At 37.4% G+C, this 16,067-nt stretch overlaps 1 protein-coding gene across 7 annotated transcripts in view; it reads right to left on the minus strand.

Moving 5' to 3' along the window:
• The window catches only part of ATP8B4 (ATPase phospholipid transporting 8B4 (putative)), a 227,926-nt gene that overhangs the window by 99,610 nt on the left and 112,249 nt on the right, over positions 1–16,067 (minus strand). For all 7 annotated transcript variants that reach the window (XM_037054604.1, XM_037054605.1, XM_037054609.1 and 4 more), the window contains 3 exons: positions 10,423–10,495; positions 6,296–6,366; positions 2,196–2,278 (listed from right to left, as the gene is read on the minus strand). In XM_037054604.1, the coding sequence (XP_036910499.1) occupies positions 2,196–2,278; positions 6,296–6,366; positions 10,423–10,495 (227 nt within the window). The remainder of the gene's footprint in view (positions 1–2,195; positions 2,279–6,295; positions 6,367–10,422; positions 10,496–16,067) is intronic.

Raw genomic sequence — 16,067 nt, forward strand, 5'->3', positions numbered from 1 at the left:
CTGGGACAATTTAGTTAGCAAGTGTTTATTGAGCAGCTACTATGTGCCAGTCATTCTGCTAGAAACCAGGTATATATCAGTGAGCAAAACAAAGATCCTTGTGCAGCCCTCATTGCAGCAGGTAGAGACGGACAATAAGTAGTAAGCTTGGAATATAAGAAAGTTATAAAGTACATCAGATGCTAATAAATGCTATAAGAGGAAGAAAAAGTCAAGCAGGGCGGGAGATTGGGAGGTAAAGAGTCATGTTAAGAAGGAGGATTCTCAGCCCCATTTCTTTGGTTCCGTGTAACAAATCTACCTAATACAGCCTGGCTTTTTACATGCTATCCTATGGTCAGAGTTCTCGGAGGGTGTGATACAAATTGTTAGCCCTCAATAAGTATCCATTCTGGTTATTTCCCAGGCTCCCTTGCCATTAGATCAGGACCATGTGACTCATGCTGGCCAATGAAATGTGAGAGAAAGAAGTAGTTAAAAGTCAGCTTTTCTCTTTCATCTCATCCTCACTGTGATGTGCCAACCTTAGATGCCATTAGTCTAGGCACCACAGCCACCAGATGGAGAAGGCCACCCAGCCTGCATCAGAACACATGAGCAAGAAATAAACTTTCACTGTTTATGCCACTACGATTTCTGGATTGCCTGTAACTGCATCATAGTGTAGGCTGTCTGTGCCAATATCCATGAAAGAAAGTGAACTGGTTATTACAACAATCACTTTCTGCTCTTTGATGGTAAAGAAAACTAAAAATCAAAAAGTTTTACCTCCTCATAGATTGACAGAGATTTAAAGGTACAATTTTGGCAGGAAAGAAATGAGTAATGATAAATTACATTTATGTTGCCCTTTTAGGACTCCATAAATACTCTATGAGGTACTTTAAGCAAGTATTTTAATTCATGAACACAATTTACTTTTCTTGGATTCACATAACAGTAAAATTTCATTGAAAAAAATTACTTAGTAGAAAATGAGTAATTTGTTTTTAATCTAATCAAAATATTTCTTGGGCCATTCAAAGTTTCCTGGCTATTTCCCTGACTTAAATCTCAAACTGGAGGAATATTGTTTTCTATAAACATTTGTTATAACAGCACTCTTCTAAGAGAGATTAAAATATCAACAGAATTCAGATGAAGTTTACAAGTAAATGCAAAGCACAGGCAACATAAACTCTAAGCTGTGCATTGGAGAAACTTTGTAATGTAAATTTACCTGTGCTTTAACTCATGGAACATGCTAAGAACCAGATTTTCCTTTGGTGGACTCCAGAGAAAACACTTTGGAAAATAGTCTCACACTCACAAAGATTCATTAACAAATAAAACCAAGCTATATGTAAACACTGATATTCAAAGCCAGGCATACGAGTGTGTAAAGCAAGAGACAACGGAGGGATGGAAGGAAGGCCCCAGAGATTTTCCCACAGCCTATCATGGTGCCTGTTGTCCTACCATTAATGACACTTTCCTTGGACTCTCAAAGGATTTTGTCTTTCAGTGACAGCTTGAACAAGAAAACAAGACAAAACAAACAAACAAAAAACATGACATAGCTGGAACAGAACAGGCAGGGGCTACTCCATGCTGAGGAGCAGGAACTGGGCAGAATGGTGTGAAGACGGTGATAACAAAACCTGGTCTAAAATAGAGGACAACAGCTGACCGACTGACTAATCAACCAGAATATTCTTTTTAAATGCCTACTGTCTTTAAGACAGTTGCCAGGCACTATGAAGGATACAGAAATAGATGAGGCAAAATTTCTGTCTTCACAAGTTTACAGTCCAGCGTTTGATCTGGTTGAGGAGTCAGAGAATGGAGGGATGGGTAGGCCTAGAGCTAGAGTCCAAATTGTGTCCTGTATTCCTCCTCAGCAAGCCTACCCAGAGCACTGGGGAGGCCACAGTAAGGCAAGTTAGGGTGTTGTGGGACTCGAGGGAACACAATCTAGAGGAGAAAGTAGGACGAAATGAATGAGGAACTGATAAAGTCATTATCCCTTGGTAACCACTGTAAACACTTACTCATTAGCGTGAGAAGAGATTACAGGCTTTGGAAAACTTTATGTCCTTTCATGAAATTTTTTTAAAAAACCCATAAATTGCATTTCAGATAATTGGTTTATTACTATTTTTGTTACAAAAGCTTTTTGATTTCAAAATTTTTGTTTGTCTACTGTAAACACTCACCATCAAACTTCGCAAGTCTGCTAATATCTTCTCCAAGTGCTGAGGTAACTGATAGTGCATGGCGAACTTTAAGGTTTGTTTCCCTGTGAAATGAATCGACATGACGTGAATTTTTATAAGAAACAGCCCAACAGCATCTTACACAAGGAATACGGTGAGTGCAGCGTGTGCAAAATCCAACATGAGATTTGAGAAACTCCCTTTGAATGTCATTCACATCTCTCGCACTGTCTCAGAAAAGTGGACAGGGCTTTGCAGGCTCCTAAGAATTGGCATTCCAGCCACAGCACATCTGTATAACAACACAGTGATCTGTTTTGCTATTTGAAAGAACAGAGGACATAATAAATGTGGTTTCACCCGAATCCACTCAGACATCATGCATGAGTTACAAAACACATTAGGAAGGGGAACACAACTGCCAAATAAAGGAGGCCAGTTTGACTCCAGAGTCTGCTATCTACATAGGGGTTTTACTTGCAAAAAAAAAAAAGTCATGGCTAATTTCACAGTAGCTGAAATTTAAATGGGAAAAGGAATACAGCTTTCCATTTCTTGGAAAATCAAGCCAAGAATGCCATAAGTCTAAAATCAAATAACCAAACAGGAACTAAGCAGGTCACAGTAAGCTGGTTACTTTCTTCCAGGCAGGACCACATGTACGATGGACAGAGGGCTGATCTCTGATGTTCAAGAATGACAGCAGTGAAGAGTGTATGACTGCCACTCACATCCGTATTTAAGCTTGCCACGCCAGCTTTCTCACCAAGTCCCACCAAATGCTCTCCTACTGTAGTTTAGGATTATCTGTCAGAGTTCTGTCTTTTATGAAAATAATGAGTAGTGGGTTCATTCAGTCAACAAATATTAATTGAATATATGCCATGAAAATCAATGCTGCCCCACAAGGGTGACTGCCCTCTTGAGGGAAACAAGCGGTAGGTAAAAAAAGCAAATGTCACCTTTTGTAAGTACATATTACACCGTGGAGTAATAGAATTCAGGGAACCAAGACATAGATGCCTGAAAAGGCATCAAAACTTCCCATGAATGAGCTTCACAATGATGTTGGGTAATATGAACCCAACTCAAGGAATGCCCACTGGTAAAATAGCTTTCTATAGAAAAGTTGTGTATATAATGAAGTTACTGTGTTTAAAAGTAATCCCATTGATCAAAATGTATTAATTCTCTGGAGGCAGAGATGAGTAGAGATTGAGATAGTAAAGAACTTTGTAGTTGAGGCAGAAATTCAGCTGGGATTGATGGACAAGAGTGAGACAGTGGTGCTGAGGCTAAAGGATTAACACATCCATTTATTTAAACAATTTTTCAAATACTAGAACTAGTCACACCAGACAGGCCAGATAGTCCTCATTTCTTTATCCTACTCAACACATCATGTCATTCATCAAAGTTTTTCATCATTTTAGGTTACTTCCTCAGGATTCACTCCAATGTCTCACTTTTACCTTCAGATATAGAAACTAAATGGGAAAAATTGTCACACATGTGCCTTATAATAATTTTCTAAGACTCTGAATTAATACCTTCATTGTTGTACCATACTCTCCCTTAATCTGCCTCAGTATCTTGATAAACTTCAAAATAATTTTCTGCATGTGAAACAAGACAGAAAGATCCTAGATACCTTTACTTGATTTCCACTAATGGTATAATCTTGCAAAAACTATATCACAATATGACAACCAGGATACTGACATTGACGCAGTCAAGGTACAGAGTATCTCCATCTCTCTACGGATCCCTCGGGTTGCCCATCGCAGACACACCCACTGCCTTGGCTCCTCCAACCCACCTTCAACTCCTGGCAACCCCTACTCTGCTGTCCATTCTATAATTTTGCCATTTTGAGAATGTTATATAACTAGAATAATACAGTATGTGATCTTTTCAAAGTAGCTTTTTTCACTCAACATAATCTCTGAAGTTTCATTCAGGTTGTTGCATATATCAACAGTTCCTTCCTTTTTATTGTTCAGTAGTATTCTATGATATGGATATACCACAGCTTGTTCAATCATTCACATGTTGAAAGGCATATAAGTGGTTTCTAATTTGGGGATGTACAAATAAAGCTGCTGTAAACATCTGTGTATAAATTTTCATGTAAATAGAAGTCTTCATTTGTCTGGGACAAACCCCCAGAAATGAAATTGCTGGGTTGTATGGTAGTTGCATGTTTAGTTTTCAAGAAACTGCCAAACGTTTTCCCAGAGTGATGGTGGCATTTTACATTCCCATCAGCAACATGTGAGTGATCCCGTTTCTCTACACCCCTTGCGGGCATTTGGAGTTGTCACTATTTTTAATTGAGCCATTCTGATAGGTATGTGGTGATATTATATTTTGGTTTTAATTTTAACTTCCCTAATGGTTAATGATGTTGAATATCTTTTCACGTGCTTATTTTCCATCAGTATGTCATCCTTGGTAAAATGTTTCTTCATATCATTTGCCAACTTTCTAATTAAATTATTTGGTTTTTTTACTACTGAGCTTTGAGTATTTTTCACATGTTCAAGATATGAGTCCTTTGTCAGATAGATAGTTTGAAAATATTTTCTTCTAGTCTGTAACATATTTTTTTCACCCTCTTAACTGGGCATTTGCAAAGTCAAAGCTTTTGATTTAATGAAGCCCAGTTTAGCAAATTTTTCTCTTATGGATCATGAATTTTGTGTTAAGTCTAAGAACGCTGACTAGCCCTAGATCATAAAGATTTTTCTCCTGTGTTTTTTCCTAAACATTTTATAGTTTTATGTTTTAAATTTGAATTCAATGTTCCTATAATTACAGGGCTATTCAAATTATCTATTTCATACTGGATGAGTTATGATAGTTTGTTTTTTTACAAAATGGCCCATTTTATTTATGTTATTAAATTTACATGAATAGAGTTGTTTGTAGTATTTCCCTATCCGTCTAATGTCTACAGTCTCTGTCTTAATACCCCCTGGTTCATTCACAATACTGTTGATTTGTATCCTCTCGTTTTTTCTTTCTTCAATCTTGCTAAAAGTTTGTCAATTTCCTTGATGTTTTCAAAAAATAGCTTTTTGTTTCATTGATTATCTCTATTATTTTCTTCTTTTCAAGGTCATTCATTTCTGCTCTTGTTTTTGTTTTTATTTCCTTCCTTCTGCTAGCTTTGGATTTATTCTGGTATTTTCTGTGTTCTTGAGATTGTAGTGATTTGAGACTTTTTCTCTTTTCAGTTGTATGCATTTATTGCTGTAAGTTTTTTCTCTCAGCACTATTTTAGCTTCTGCCCAAACTAGGGGTAGGATCACACGGGCCAAACTCTATTAGAATGTCTCTAAAACAATAACTTAGGAGGTATTGGATAAAACCATAGACTCCTTTGTCAGACTGCCAGGTGTGAGTCCTATCTCCACTCTTTAGAACTTTGAGACAAATTATTTAGTTTCTTTAAGACTTGGTTTCTTCATTGTACAATGGGGCATATACATATAGTACCTATTTCAGGATCAAACAATAAAATCCACCTATAAAACATATATGGTATCTTTAAAATGTAAGCATTCACTAAGTGTTCTTATGCCAAACAGACAAATCGAATCAATGAAAAAGAACTACTTTATGCCAATGTCAAAGCTGCCTTATACTCCATTTCTTTTTTTCCCCCCTCTATGTCATCATTTGGCCCAGTTCCAAAAGACTGCCTTCTGCAGTGACATTGGTCCTTCCTTCCTCAGGAGATCTGGATTACTACTGGCTCTCATTTTCCTTGGAGAATCACTTGAAATTAAAAGCAAGCAAACCAACCCCCAAACCAACCCTTCTAAGGAATCTCAGTGAAGAGTCTCTGTATGATATTATTTACATATACATGTTTAGGTCACTGTTTCCAAAAGAAAATAAAATCAAGAGAAAATACAGAGCTTTCAAAAAAAACCTGCCAAGTAATTAGCAAATGAATTTGATATTTAGACTGTTTCTTCCAAGAAAATAAAACAAAAAATAAAGATTAAGATTTAAGTCCTGTTCCTAAAGCTATTAGTCTTAAACAAATTTAAAAAACAATCTTATTATTTATTCTAACTTTAATAACTTACCCATCAAGCTCAGCAGTTTCAATGTAACAAAGACCATGGGGCTCACTACTTGATAGGAGAAGCAGGTCGGCCTGTTTTTAAAAGCAGGATAAAGAGTACTTGAGAAGGGAAGACTGGTTCAGAGTCTTCCATGCTGTGTCATCCCTCTATTACTAATGAGCCAGGTGAGCCTCGGGGAAAAAAGTGAAGAGAGGTAAAATCCTGTTCCACCTCTCTGGTTACATGCCCTGAATCAAACCCTCCCTTGCTCTACCTGTTCTTGTTTTGCATACACTTGACCGTCAGAACATGAGCAAGGGCAGATGGTATCAAAAAACTCAATAGCCACTCCATTCACTCCTTTTGCAAGAAATATATAAAATTCGGTTCTCTTGCTTGGTTAATTACTGATGACAAATGTATAACTTTCCCCAATAAATTAGATAAATGGAAATATTTACATGCATATACTTTAATTCCTTTGTATTATCAGTTAAGAGTGGGGGCAGGCAAAGAGATGAGGAAAGACAGAAGTGAAATAGATGGAGGAATTTAAAAACAATAGATAAAATAAGTCAGGCAAGGAAATTTTAAAAGAGAGAAAGGTTAAAAGAAAAACAAAATCAGATAATTTAGAAAAAAGAAAGAAGTGGTGGGGTGTGAGGAAGAAGAGAGAGAAAATAAAGCAGGGACTAAGCAAAAGGGATAAATAGAATAGAAAATTTGGTAAAAGACAGTGGAAAACACTCAGAGAAGAAGTAGTTGGTCTCTTACAGAGATAAATAAATCATTCTATGTGGCTGTCCATTTGAGCTTTGGAAATAACCTGTCACGATTCAGTTTTAGAATTCTGCCACATCTCTACATTGGGAAGCTGTTTATTTTCTTTCAAGTTTTAAATTTTATATTAAAATAAGGGGTTTTGTTTCCACATCTTAGCTATTGTAAATAATGTTGCAATGAACATAGGGATGCATATATCTTTTTGAGTTAGATAGTATTTTTGTTTTCTTTGGATAAATACTCATAAGTGGAATTGTTGGTTCATCAATATATGAATGGATAAAGAGGATGTGAATATATATATATACACATATATATAAAACACACTCACACACAATGAAATCTTATTCAGCCATAAAAAAGAATAAAAGCTTCCATTTGTGAGAAAATGGATAGACCTACAGTATATTACACTAAGTGAAATAAGTGAGACAGGAAAAGCCAAATAATGTATGATTTCATTTATATGTGGAATATCAAAATTAAATAAACAAAACAAAAGAGAAACAGACTCATAGATACTGAGAGCAAACTGATGGTGGCTGGGGGGAGCGGGTTGTGGGGAGATGGATAAAAAGGTGAAGGGAAGAAGAAGGACAAACTTCTAGTTATGAAGTAAGTAAGTTACTAGGATAATGTACAGCAAAAGGAATATAGTCAGTAATACACTTTCGCAGTGACGGATGGTTACTAGACATACCATGATGACTATATCATAGGTATATAAATGTAGAATCATATGTCACACACCAGAAACTAATATAATATTGTGTACCAACTATACCTACTTTAATGAGAAATAAATAATAATGAATAAAATAAAGATTCTTTTTGTTGGAATTCTGAAGGGTTTGAATGTCTGAAAAGAACTGACTCAAATTTTAGCAATTTACTTTGACATGGCCTCACAATTTTCTAGCTACACCTGAATGTACAATCCATGTTCCAAATCTGTGATATTTTCTTCCCTTTGTGTTTAAAAATATTAGAATTGTGCCATTCTCAAGTCCTGACACTTAAATTTGAAATCAATCCATTCTTTTCATTGTCTCAAGCTTTTAAATTTCCAGCTCAAAAATAGACAGCATGCGTGTGCTTATGTGGTCTAAAACAGGGTGATAAAACAGGGTCTGGGAAGAAAAGCAACTCTAGGTATAAACAGGCATTTTTCTCTGTCTTTCATAATTGTTTTCAATCACAGATGATAATAATAAGAGAATTCTGGATCTTGTTTAAAATTATCTTTCTAAGCTTGGGGAAGGAGAAGCATAGGCCCAAGCAGCATGAAGTTCTATTACTATCATGTTCATTGAAATTGAAAAGGAGAAATCAAACCAAGGTGAATTTTCAAAAGCTTTTTTTCCCTTTAAAATCATGATGAGTAATTTTGGCTCAAGGGAGGTATACACACAGGAAAAAAAAGAGAGAGAGTGATATACACTCTTCACATGTTCTCTGTGGTGGGTGTGCTTAGTTTACATGGTGACAAGTCAGAAAAGAAACGTCTGCCGTGACAGGCTCCGTGACTCATCCACAGGTGAAGAAGACCTAGGTGAGGCAAACCCGTGTACTCCTCCGGCCAGGGGTGATTATCGGAACCCACAGCAGGGGCAGGCAAGCAGTCATTAATGCCAGCCCAAATCACGTTCCTTCTATTCCCATCTGTGCTTTCTTCTCTCAACTACAGGTGCCACATCCAGCGTATGCTTAGAGGAAAATACATAGATGTGGACAAAAATCAGAGGAAAGTCATGAAATTGTGTGAGGTTATAGGTATTATTTATATTTAAAATTTAAATTTTACATCCCAAAAATGTATGTTGTGCAATAACATGCACTAGATATATTTTTTATTATAATTAAATTGATTTGACAAAAAGATTAACAAGAAGATGGTTAAAAGAGGAGAAGGGAGGAGAATAATAATGAACCCTATATCATTTACTCATGGATAGGCCCTGTCCTTGTTTAAAACCAAATCCTTGCCCATGTGTTTCACCCCCACAATTAGTAATTGTTTATAAACAGAACGTGGGTCATTTGTGTTTTTTTATATAGAAGATACAAGAAGTTTCTTCTTCATACAGTTCAGATCAATGTTTAAAAAATCTTCTTTCTCTGAAAATTTTCAACATTGTACTGTCTCATTTATTTTCTAAAAGGAGGGTTTATTTATAGAAACTATAATGAAACAAGTAACTCTGATTTGAAACTATAAAGCTTCAAATACCATGAGGACAATCAGACCCAAGGTGGCCTCTCTGAAAGGATGTCCAAGAAGGGTGCAAAAATGACTAGATGAGACGCCCTAATGGGCCCAGCAGAGCCTAAGCCTACCCTTGCCAGGATTGGAGCTTAGGTCAAATTGGTCTTCTACCAGGGGTGTCCAACCTGCAGCCTGCAGGCTGCATGCGTCCCAGGATGGCCATGAATGCAGCCCAACACAAAATCATAAATTTACTTAAAACATTATGAGATTTTTTGTGTGTGTGATTACATGTCATAATGTATCTAATGTGTGACCTAAGACAACTCTTCTTCTAGTGTGGCCCAGAGACGCCAAAAGGTTGGACGCCCCTGTAGCCATTTCATTTAATATGCAAAGTAAAACCCTCATAAATAGGATTTTAATGATTCACAACAGTCGATAGAAATTTTCTGATTATGATAATTTAGGAGAGAGCACACATTTTCTCTTCCTCTCGCCTTTTTCTCAAATATATGCAAATTAGCAGTATTAAGTCCATTATTGAGGGATAATATTCAACTTACAGGAGGACAAACCATTTTTAAAGTACTCTGGAGCATTTCAAATGCATTTATTTACATCAAACGATTATAAATCTTCATATTTGTTAATTTAATGCATTCCAGAGGAGATAGACAGTGATGGTAACTCGGCCTTACCTAAGTTACCATGTTATTGAAAGTAGTTACATATTATTTGAACTATAAGACACACTTCCCCCAAACACACACAACTTTGGGCGACAAGGGGGGGTGCGTCTTATCGTCTAAATATAGCTTACCTGGCTCACTGAGGTGTGGGCAGCCTATATTATTTATGTTATTAAATACTTTACCACACTTTTTGCTTCACAGTTTTTTCCCTATTTTCCTCCTCTAAAACCTAGGTGCATCTGATTGTCCAGTTCATCTTATAGGCTGAAAAATTCGGTAATCAATATGTCTTTTAAAACATTCTATCATTGAAACTTCTTACAAACAATCTTCTTACAATCTTGGCATTTCCCCCTTTAATCACTCTGGATTAGTATAGATTTACTAAATTTGCAAATGTAAATACTGTAGTACATATGATATTTCAGTCTGAAATACATTTTTAAACAATGCTCCATACTCACGGCAATAAACTGGTTATTTTCTAATTTAATGATGTCTCCCACTTTAACATTCATCCATTTTTCTTTCCGCAGGCTGTGGACAAACACCAAATTAATTTTTGGCAGGAACAGAGAAGAGCCAGGGGAGTGAATATGTTCACAATGGAACCTCACAATGGAGGGACAGGAGAAACAGACCAGGCTCCTCTAGGATGCCCAGTTCAAAGGACCTTACATAACAAATCCTGTTACCTGAGCGGTGTGGGGATGAAGGCCCAGAGAACTCAACTGACCTGCCCAAGGATGCCCAGGGCATTAGTGGCATCCCTGGGGCTAAACTCAGGATGGCTGGATGCTCTTTCCACCACCCTATGGTGCCAGTTTTATACAGCAGCTATTAACTCTTGCTTGCATTTCCTTGGCCAGAACATTAAGAACAGGAGAGATAAATTCAGTCACTGACATTCTTTTCAAACTCTGTTAGTAATAAATGTTGAAATATCACTGCCATCGTCTCAGAAATCTGTATAACTGAGGCAAGCCATGAACAAGGAGACTGGGGCATGGATAGAGTGGGTGCCGGCAATAGCCAAAGTGCAGGTAAGAATAAATGCAAGAGAACAAATCTGGGGAAGGACAAGAGCACGGGTGATTAAATAAGCCTCAGAAAATTGAACAAGAGAGACCACCTACAAATCATCCACAGCCCTATGGCCAAAGACAGACTTGGTGGCATTCTAATGGCGAGGGCCAGCAGCTCAGAATCAAGAACACAGCCAAGATGCTGCACTGCTTTCTTTGAGGCTCCTATATATTGTGGAGCCCTTAGTCTATCCTTCATCAAGTTCAAAGGAGTTTATGACAAAAAGCTATGACATCTAGCTGGTTGGACCCCTAGTGACCATTTAGGCAGGCAGGCAGGCCTCCTGAAAACAGACCACCTGTAGCGGTACACCATGATGCTAATCACCCTTTGTGAAATTCTCTGAAGCCTCCTAAACCAGCTTTGTTTTCCCAGTTGGAAGCCTTCATCACACTTTTTGCTCGGTGATTCCCTTTTGGGAGAGAAGGCTGGGATGATAAGGCAGGTTCCCCAGCAAGTTAAGGTGGGCAGATTGATGTCATTATGCAGTTTTTAAAAACAACTTAATTTACTTGTTTTATAGGCTGGAAAACAGTTTTAAATATTTATACAACTGCAAAATATGCCTCACACTATCAACCCTGCTGGGTCATTTGGCTTAAACACTCAAAGAATTTTTCTTTAATATGGATCCAAGTACATGTTGTTCTGGAAAGTATTCAACTGCAGGATTTTCATCTCCAGCCAGAATTCAATCATTTTCCCAAAGCCATACTTCTCTGCATTTTATCTAGTTCAATGGCAACAGGAGAACCTAGTAAGCCTTCTAAATCTCATTTTATTTCTCCTGGGGGTACCTCCTCTGGAGCATCATAGACACTTCTTAGGGGACAGTATCTCAGGTAACGTTGATGTGAACAGAGCAATATGGAGACCGTGTCTTTACTAATGGAAACTGCACTGCTACCGAATTGTCTGGAAATCACTATTGGAAGTGCATCTGTTAACAATAATATTGTAATAATTAACTATGGTGCCGGGGGTACTGGAAATATCCCGGGGAACACTTTGTAAAATATTCTGATTGTCTAACCATTACGCTGGCCACGTGAAACTAATACAAAATAATATTGAATATAAACTGTAATTGAAAAATATTTTTTAAAAAAGGAAAGTGCATTTGTTTCAGGCAAAAGCTGAAATGATGTTGTTTCATTTTCAAACTTGCATTCCTCCTACCTGTACATTATTAGCTCTAGAAGGGATCACACTTTACCTCTCCCATCCAAGCGGAAAATCATAGTGAAAAGGGAACACTATAGCTCTTACACTTTTTTATTCTTGTTTATCCTATTACAGTTGTTCCTATTTTTTCCCCTTTGCCATCCTCCACCCAGCCCACCCTCCAGTCCCACAGTCACCCCCACACTGTTGTCCATGTCCATGGGTCATTCATACATGTCGTTTGACTGGTCCCTTCCCCTTTTCTCCTCCTCTTTCCTCCCCTCCAGCAGCTGTCAGTCTGCTCCACGTTTTGACAGCTAAGTTTGCACACATATGTAGCAATAGCCACTTTTGATGAAACAAATCAAAACCTGAATTTTCTTACTTAAATTCTAACTTGTCTTTCTCCAGTTCAGTATCATGTTTTCTTCTATAAAACCAAAGCATTTAGAATGATGTTTTAAAAGGAGTGATATCAAAGAGAATTACTTGAATTAACTATACAGTTGGAAAAAGATACTAGAATAAAATCTCCTTAAGAAAAAACATTTGCAAAACCCCAGAGCATGTAAAGAGTCCTTGACATGGAACCATCTGATCTAATTGTGGACACGATGCCCTGCAGGGACCATACAGAGGAAGGATGAAGCAGAATAGATCTTCATGCCATTCCCCTCCCACCCACCTGTGCTTCTACCTGTATTTTAACCTCTACTTTCCAACTTATTAAATATTTCCAAAAGCAGAAACACACTCAAAATAACTCATTTGACAATGCTTTGCTAAGATCTGACTGTTAATCTGCTCACCTCATTCAACAGTCCAAGGAAGCAGAAAGTACCTATAATCCTATATGAGGCCAGGATCCCTTACTATGAATCACTCTAGTCCTTTCTTTCTCTCTCTTACCACCCTCTACCCAGTACGTACACCCATCAGTCTCTCCAAGCTCCTCTTCCCCAAAGGCCCATTTGTTATTCCAGACATCCTGCAACACCCACACTACCTTTGGTCACCTATCCCTTTCCAGCTGTCCCAACAGGACATTGTCCCCTATAGAGCACTCCAAAGTCTTATGACTAACAATACTTGCAATCAAAAATGTTTTCTGGTATGTACGAATTCCATGGGACACATTATCACCTCAGTGGGCCATGGGCTGTGTTGAACCTTCACGGGGCAGTAATGCAGGCTGACACAAACTTTTTCTGAGCTTTAAATAAAATGCTATGAAGGCACACAATCACAAGAGAAATTTTCTCCAAAGAAATAGTATCCAAAACTAATTAGCAGACTGTCAAGAAACCACAGACAGTATTTCCTAGATGTTGATCCCAACCCCAGCACTATTTAACTGTCTCGATATTTACCCACACAATGGACACACAGACACATTGCTTAGACTTGTGGACAGCACCCTGCCAAGAAGAGAATATAACCCTTACAAAGTAAGATTATGATAGTCATCTTATGACTAGAAGGCTACCAGAAACTCAATGAAGAGTAAGAGAGAACAAAATAGATTATTTTGGATAGGGGAAAGTAACAGTCTACGGATTCCACTGGAATTTTAAAGAAAAGGGATCTGGATATATTGGTAAATGATAGAAGTGTGTGATACCTTGTTTAAACCCCCTTATCTGAATATATACCTGTAGAACAATGAATGCGTACAATACAATCAAATGAGAGTATTTTTTAATGTTATTTTCTATTTTATCTTACCAGGTAGATGTAACCATACTTAACTAGGACTTCAAAGATATATTTCAGGCCCTGGTTGGGTGAGAGCATTGTCCCAATATGCCAAAGTTGTGGGTTCAATCCCCAGTCAGGGCACATGCAAAAATCAACTAATGAATGCATAATTATGTGGAATAACAAATCAATGTTTCTCTTTCACTCTCTCCCTCTCTTCCTCCTCTTCATCTCTTTCTTTAAAAAAATCAGTTAAAAAAGAGATATATATTTCAACAAGCACTAAGGGTCATGGCTAAGAAGTAGCCAAACTTACTGAAAAGTGCAAACTGGCTAAGACCTGCAAATGCATTTAAATCATCTATATGTTAAATTCCACCATTTTTCTTGTCCTACCAATGACCACCACCACTGACAATGCACAAAAGACACACCAGCAGGACAGAAGGGCAGTTAGGAAGGTTTGCTTTAAAGCTCATCCTCAAAATATTTCTAGACTTCTTCTAATATTTTAGCTTCTATAGTGACTGCATTTCATCATCATCCTAAAAAAACTAAAATAGACACTCCCAGCTCTCCATGTGCTGTGCAGCTGTTCTAAGGGCTCATGTTTGAGGCAACCTCACATCATAGTTCTGCCAGGGGGACACAGGATGGCCTCATGGGCTATGACAATGACACTTAGCTTCAACACTTGGCAGTAAAATCGTGCTTTTACTTTTGTTGGGAAAAACCTTTCTGCTCTCATGGAGGAACTGCAATACATAACTATTCTGAAAGCAGGTTTATTCATTTAATTGCCCTGAATCAAGAAATTCCAAGACTCTAAAATATACATGTTTTATTTCAGGTTTTGAAATGGACATAATCAATTTAATCCTTATTTGAACCAGGTTTGTCAAAAACAAATGAGGTTATAAGGCAGCCTTTACCTAAGTAAAGTCACAAACCAATCACTAAAGAAGCCAAAATTCAAGAAAAGAACTCATAAAATTCAAATTCCAAAGGCACCATAAAACATATGGAGTTTAACTGCCACAGAATAGTGACGAGAATTACTTAGAGAAAAGAATTTTTTACTACACTCATTAACTACAGGCCTACCTCAGAGACATCAGGGGTTCAGTTCCAGGCCACGACCCTGAAGCAAGTATACTGCAATAAAAAAAACTGTAATCTTTTGGCTGGTGGAGGATCTTGCTTTCAATTTGTAAAAATGTAACATCCATGAAGCCCAATAAAACGAGGTATGCCTGTGTAATGCCTACTCTCAGATCATCAGAGAACCTGAGTTCTGAGAAAAGGTAGCAAGACAGAGCAACCACATCTAACATTTGTTGATAAATTAGTCTGAACCTGCTTCTTCCTGATACCATGTAGTATCCTACGAGCTGCTAGGCTTTGCTGAGAACATTCTTGAGAAAGTGCAAGTAGAGTGAGGTGACACCTACCATGCTGCACGTCACTGAACTATTGGCCACCTTTGTAGAGGCTATAAATCAAATGTTTACCTTAAACATGACACCAAGCCCATTGCTGAAGCCTTCGGGGACACAAGGAGGAGTTCTTCCACAGGCTCCCCGAGGCTGTGTTCATCCTTTCCATATTCTAATGTTCCTGACTGCCCATCAGCAATATAGATTACTGAAAATTTCCTCAAAAACTACAGAAGACACGTTGGGGACTAGAAAGAGAGATAATAAAGCTCAATATTACTACCTCAGTATTACATATACCGAGCATGGTTTCTTCTTTGACCTCAAATTCATGTCAGACGTAAAACATACAAAAGTATTCTTTTTCTCATGCAGAGATAGTTTCATTATTCACCATTGTTTCCTCTGGGTCTAGAATAATGCCTCATACATAGTAGGCACTCAATAAATATTTGTTGACTGATAAACTAATGAATAAAAATAATTGTTTCTAAAAACATTTATTGAATGATAGCATTCCCTGAATGTCTAATAAGAATTATAGCAACCAACATTGATTTAGTGCCTACTGTAGGCCAGGAATGTGCTCATTTCTTCAGGTAAAGGATTGTCAAATAAAATGAGTGACACCCGATTTAGTGTGATTTTAAGATAAACAGAAGTTAATTTCTAGTATGTTTCGTGTTATTTTGGCAACACACTAAAATATCATCATTATCTGAATT

The sequence above is a fragment of the Sturnira hondurensis genome, unplaced genomic scaffold (assembly GCF_014824575.4).
Source record: "Sturnira hondurensis isolate 20B ecotype Veracruz unplaced genomic scaffold, ASM1482457v3 Scaffold0008196, whole genome shotgun sequence".
NCBI lineage: Eukaryota > Metazoa > Chordata > Mammalia > Chiroptera > Phyllostomidae > Sturnira > Sturnira hondurensis.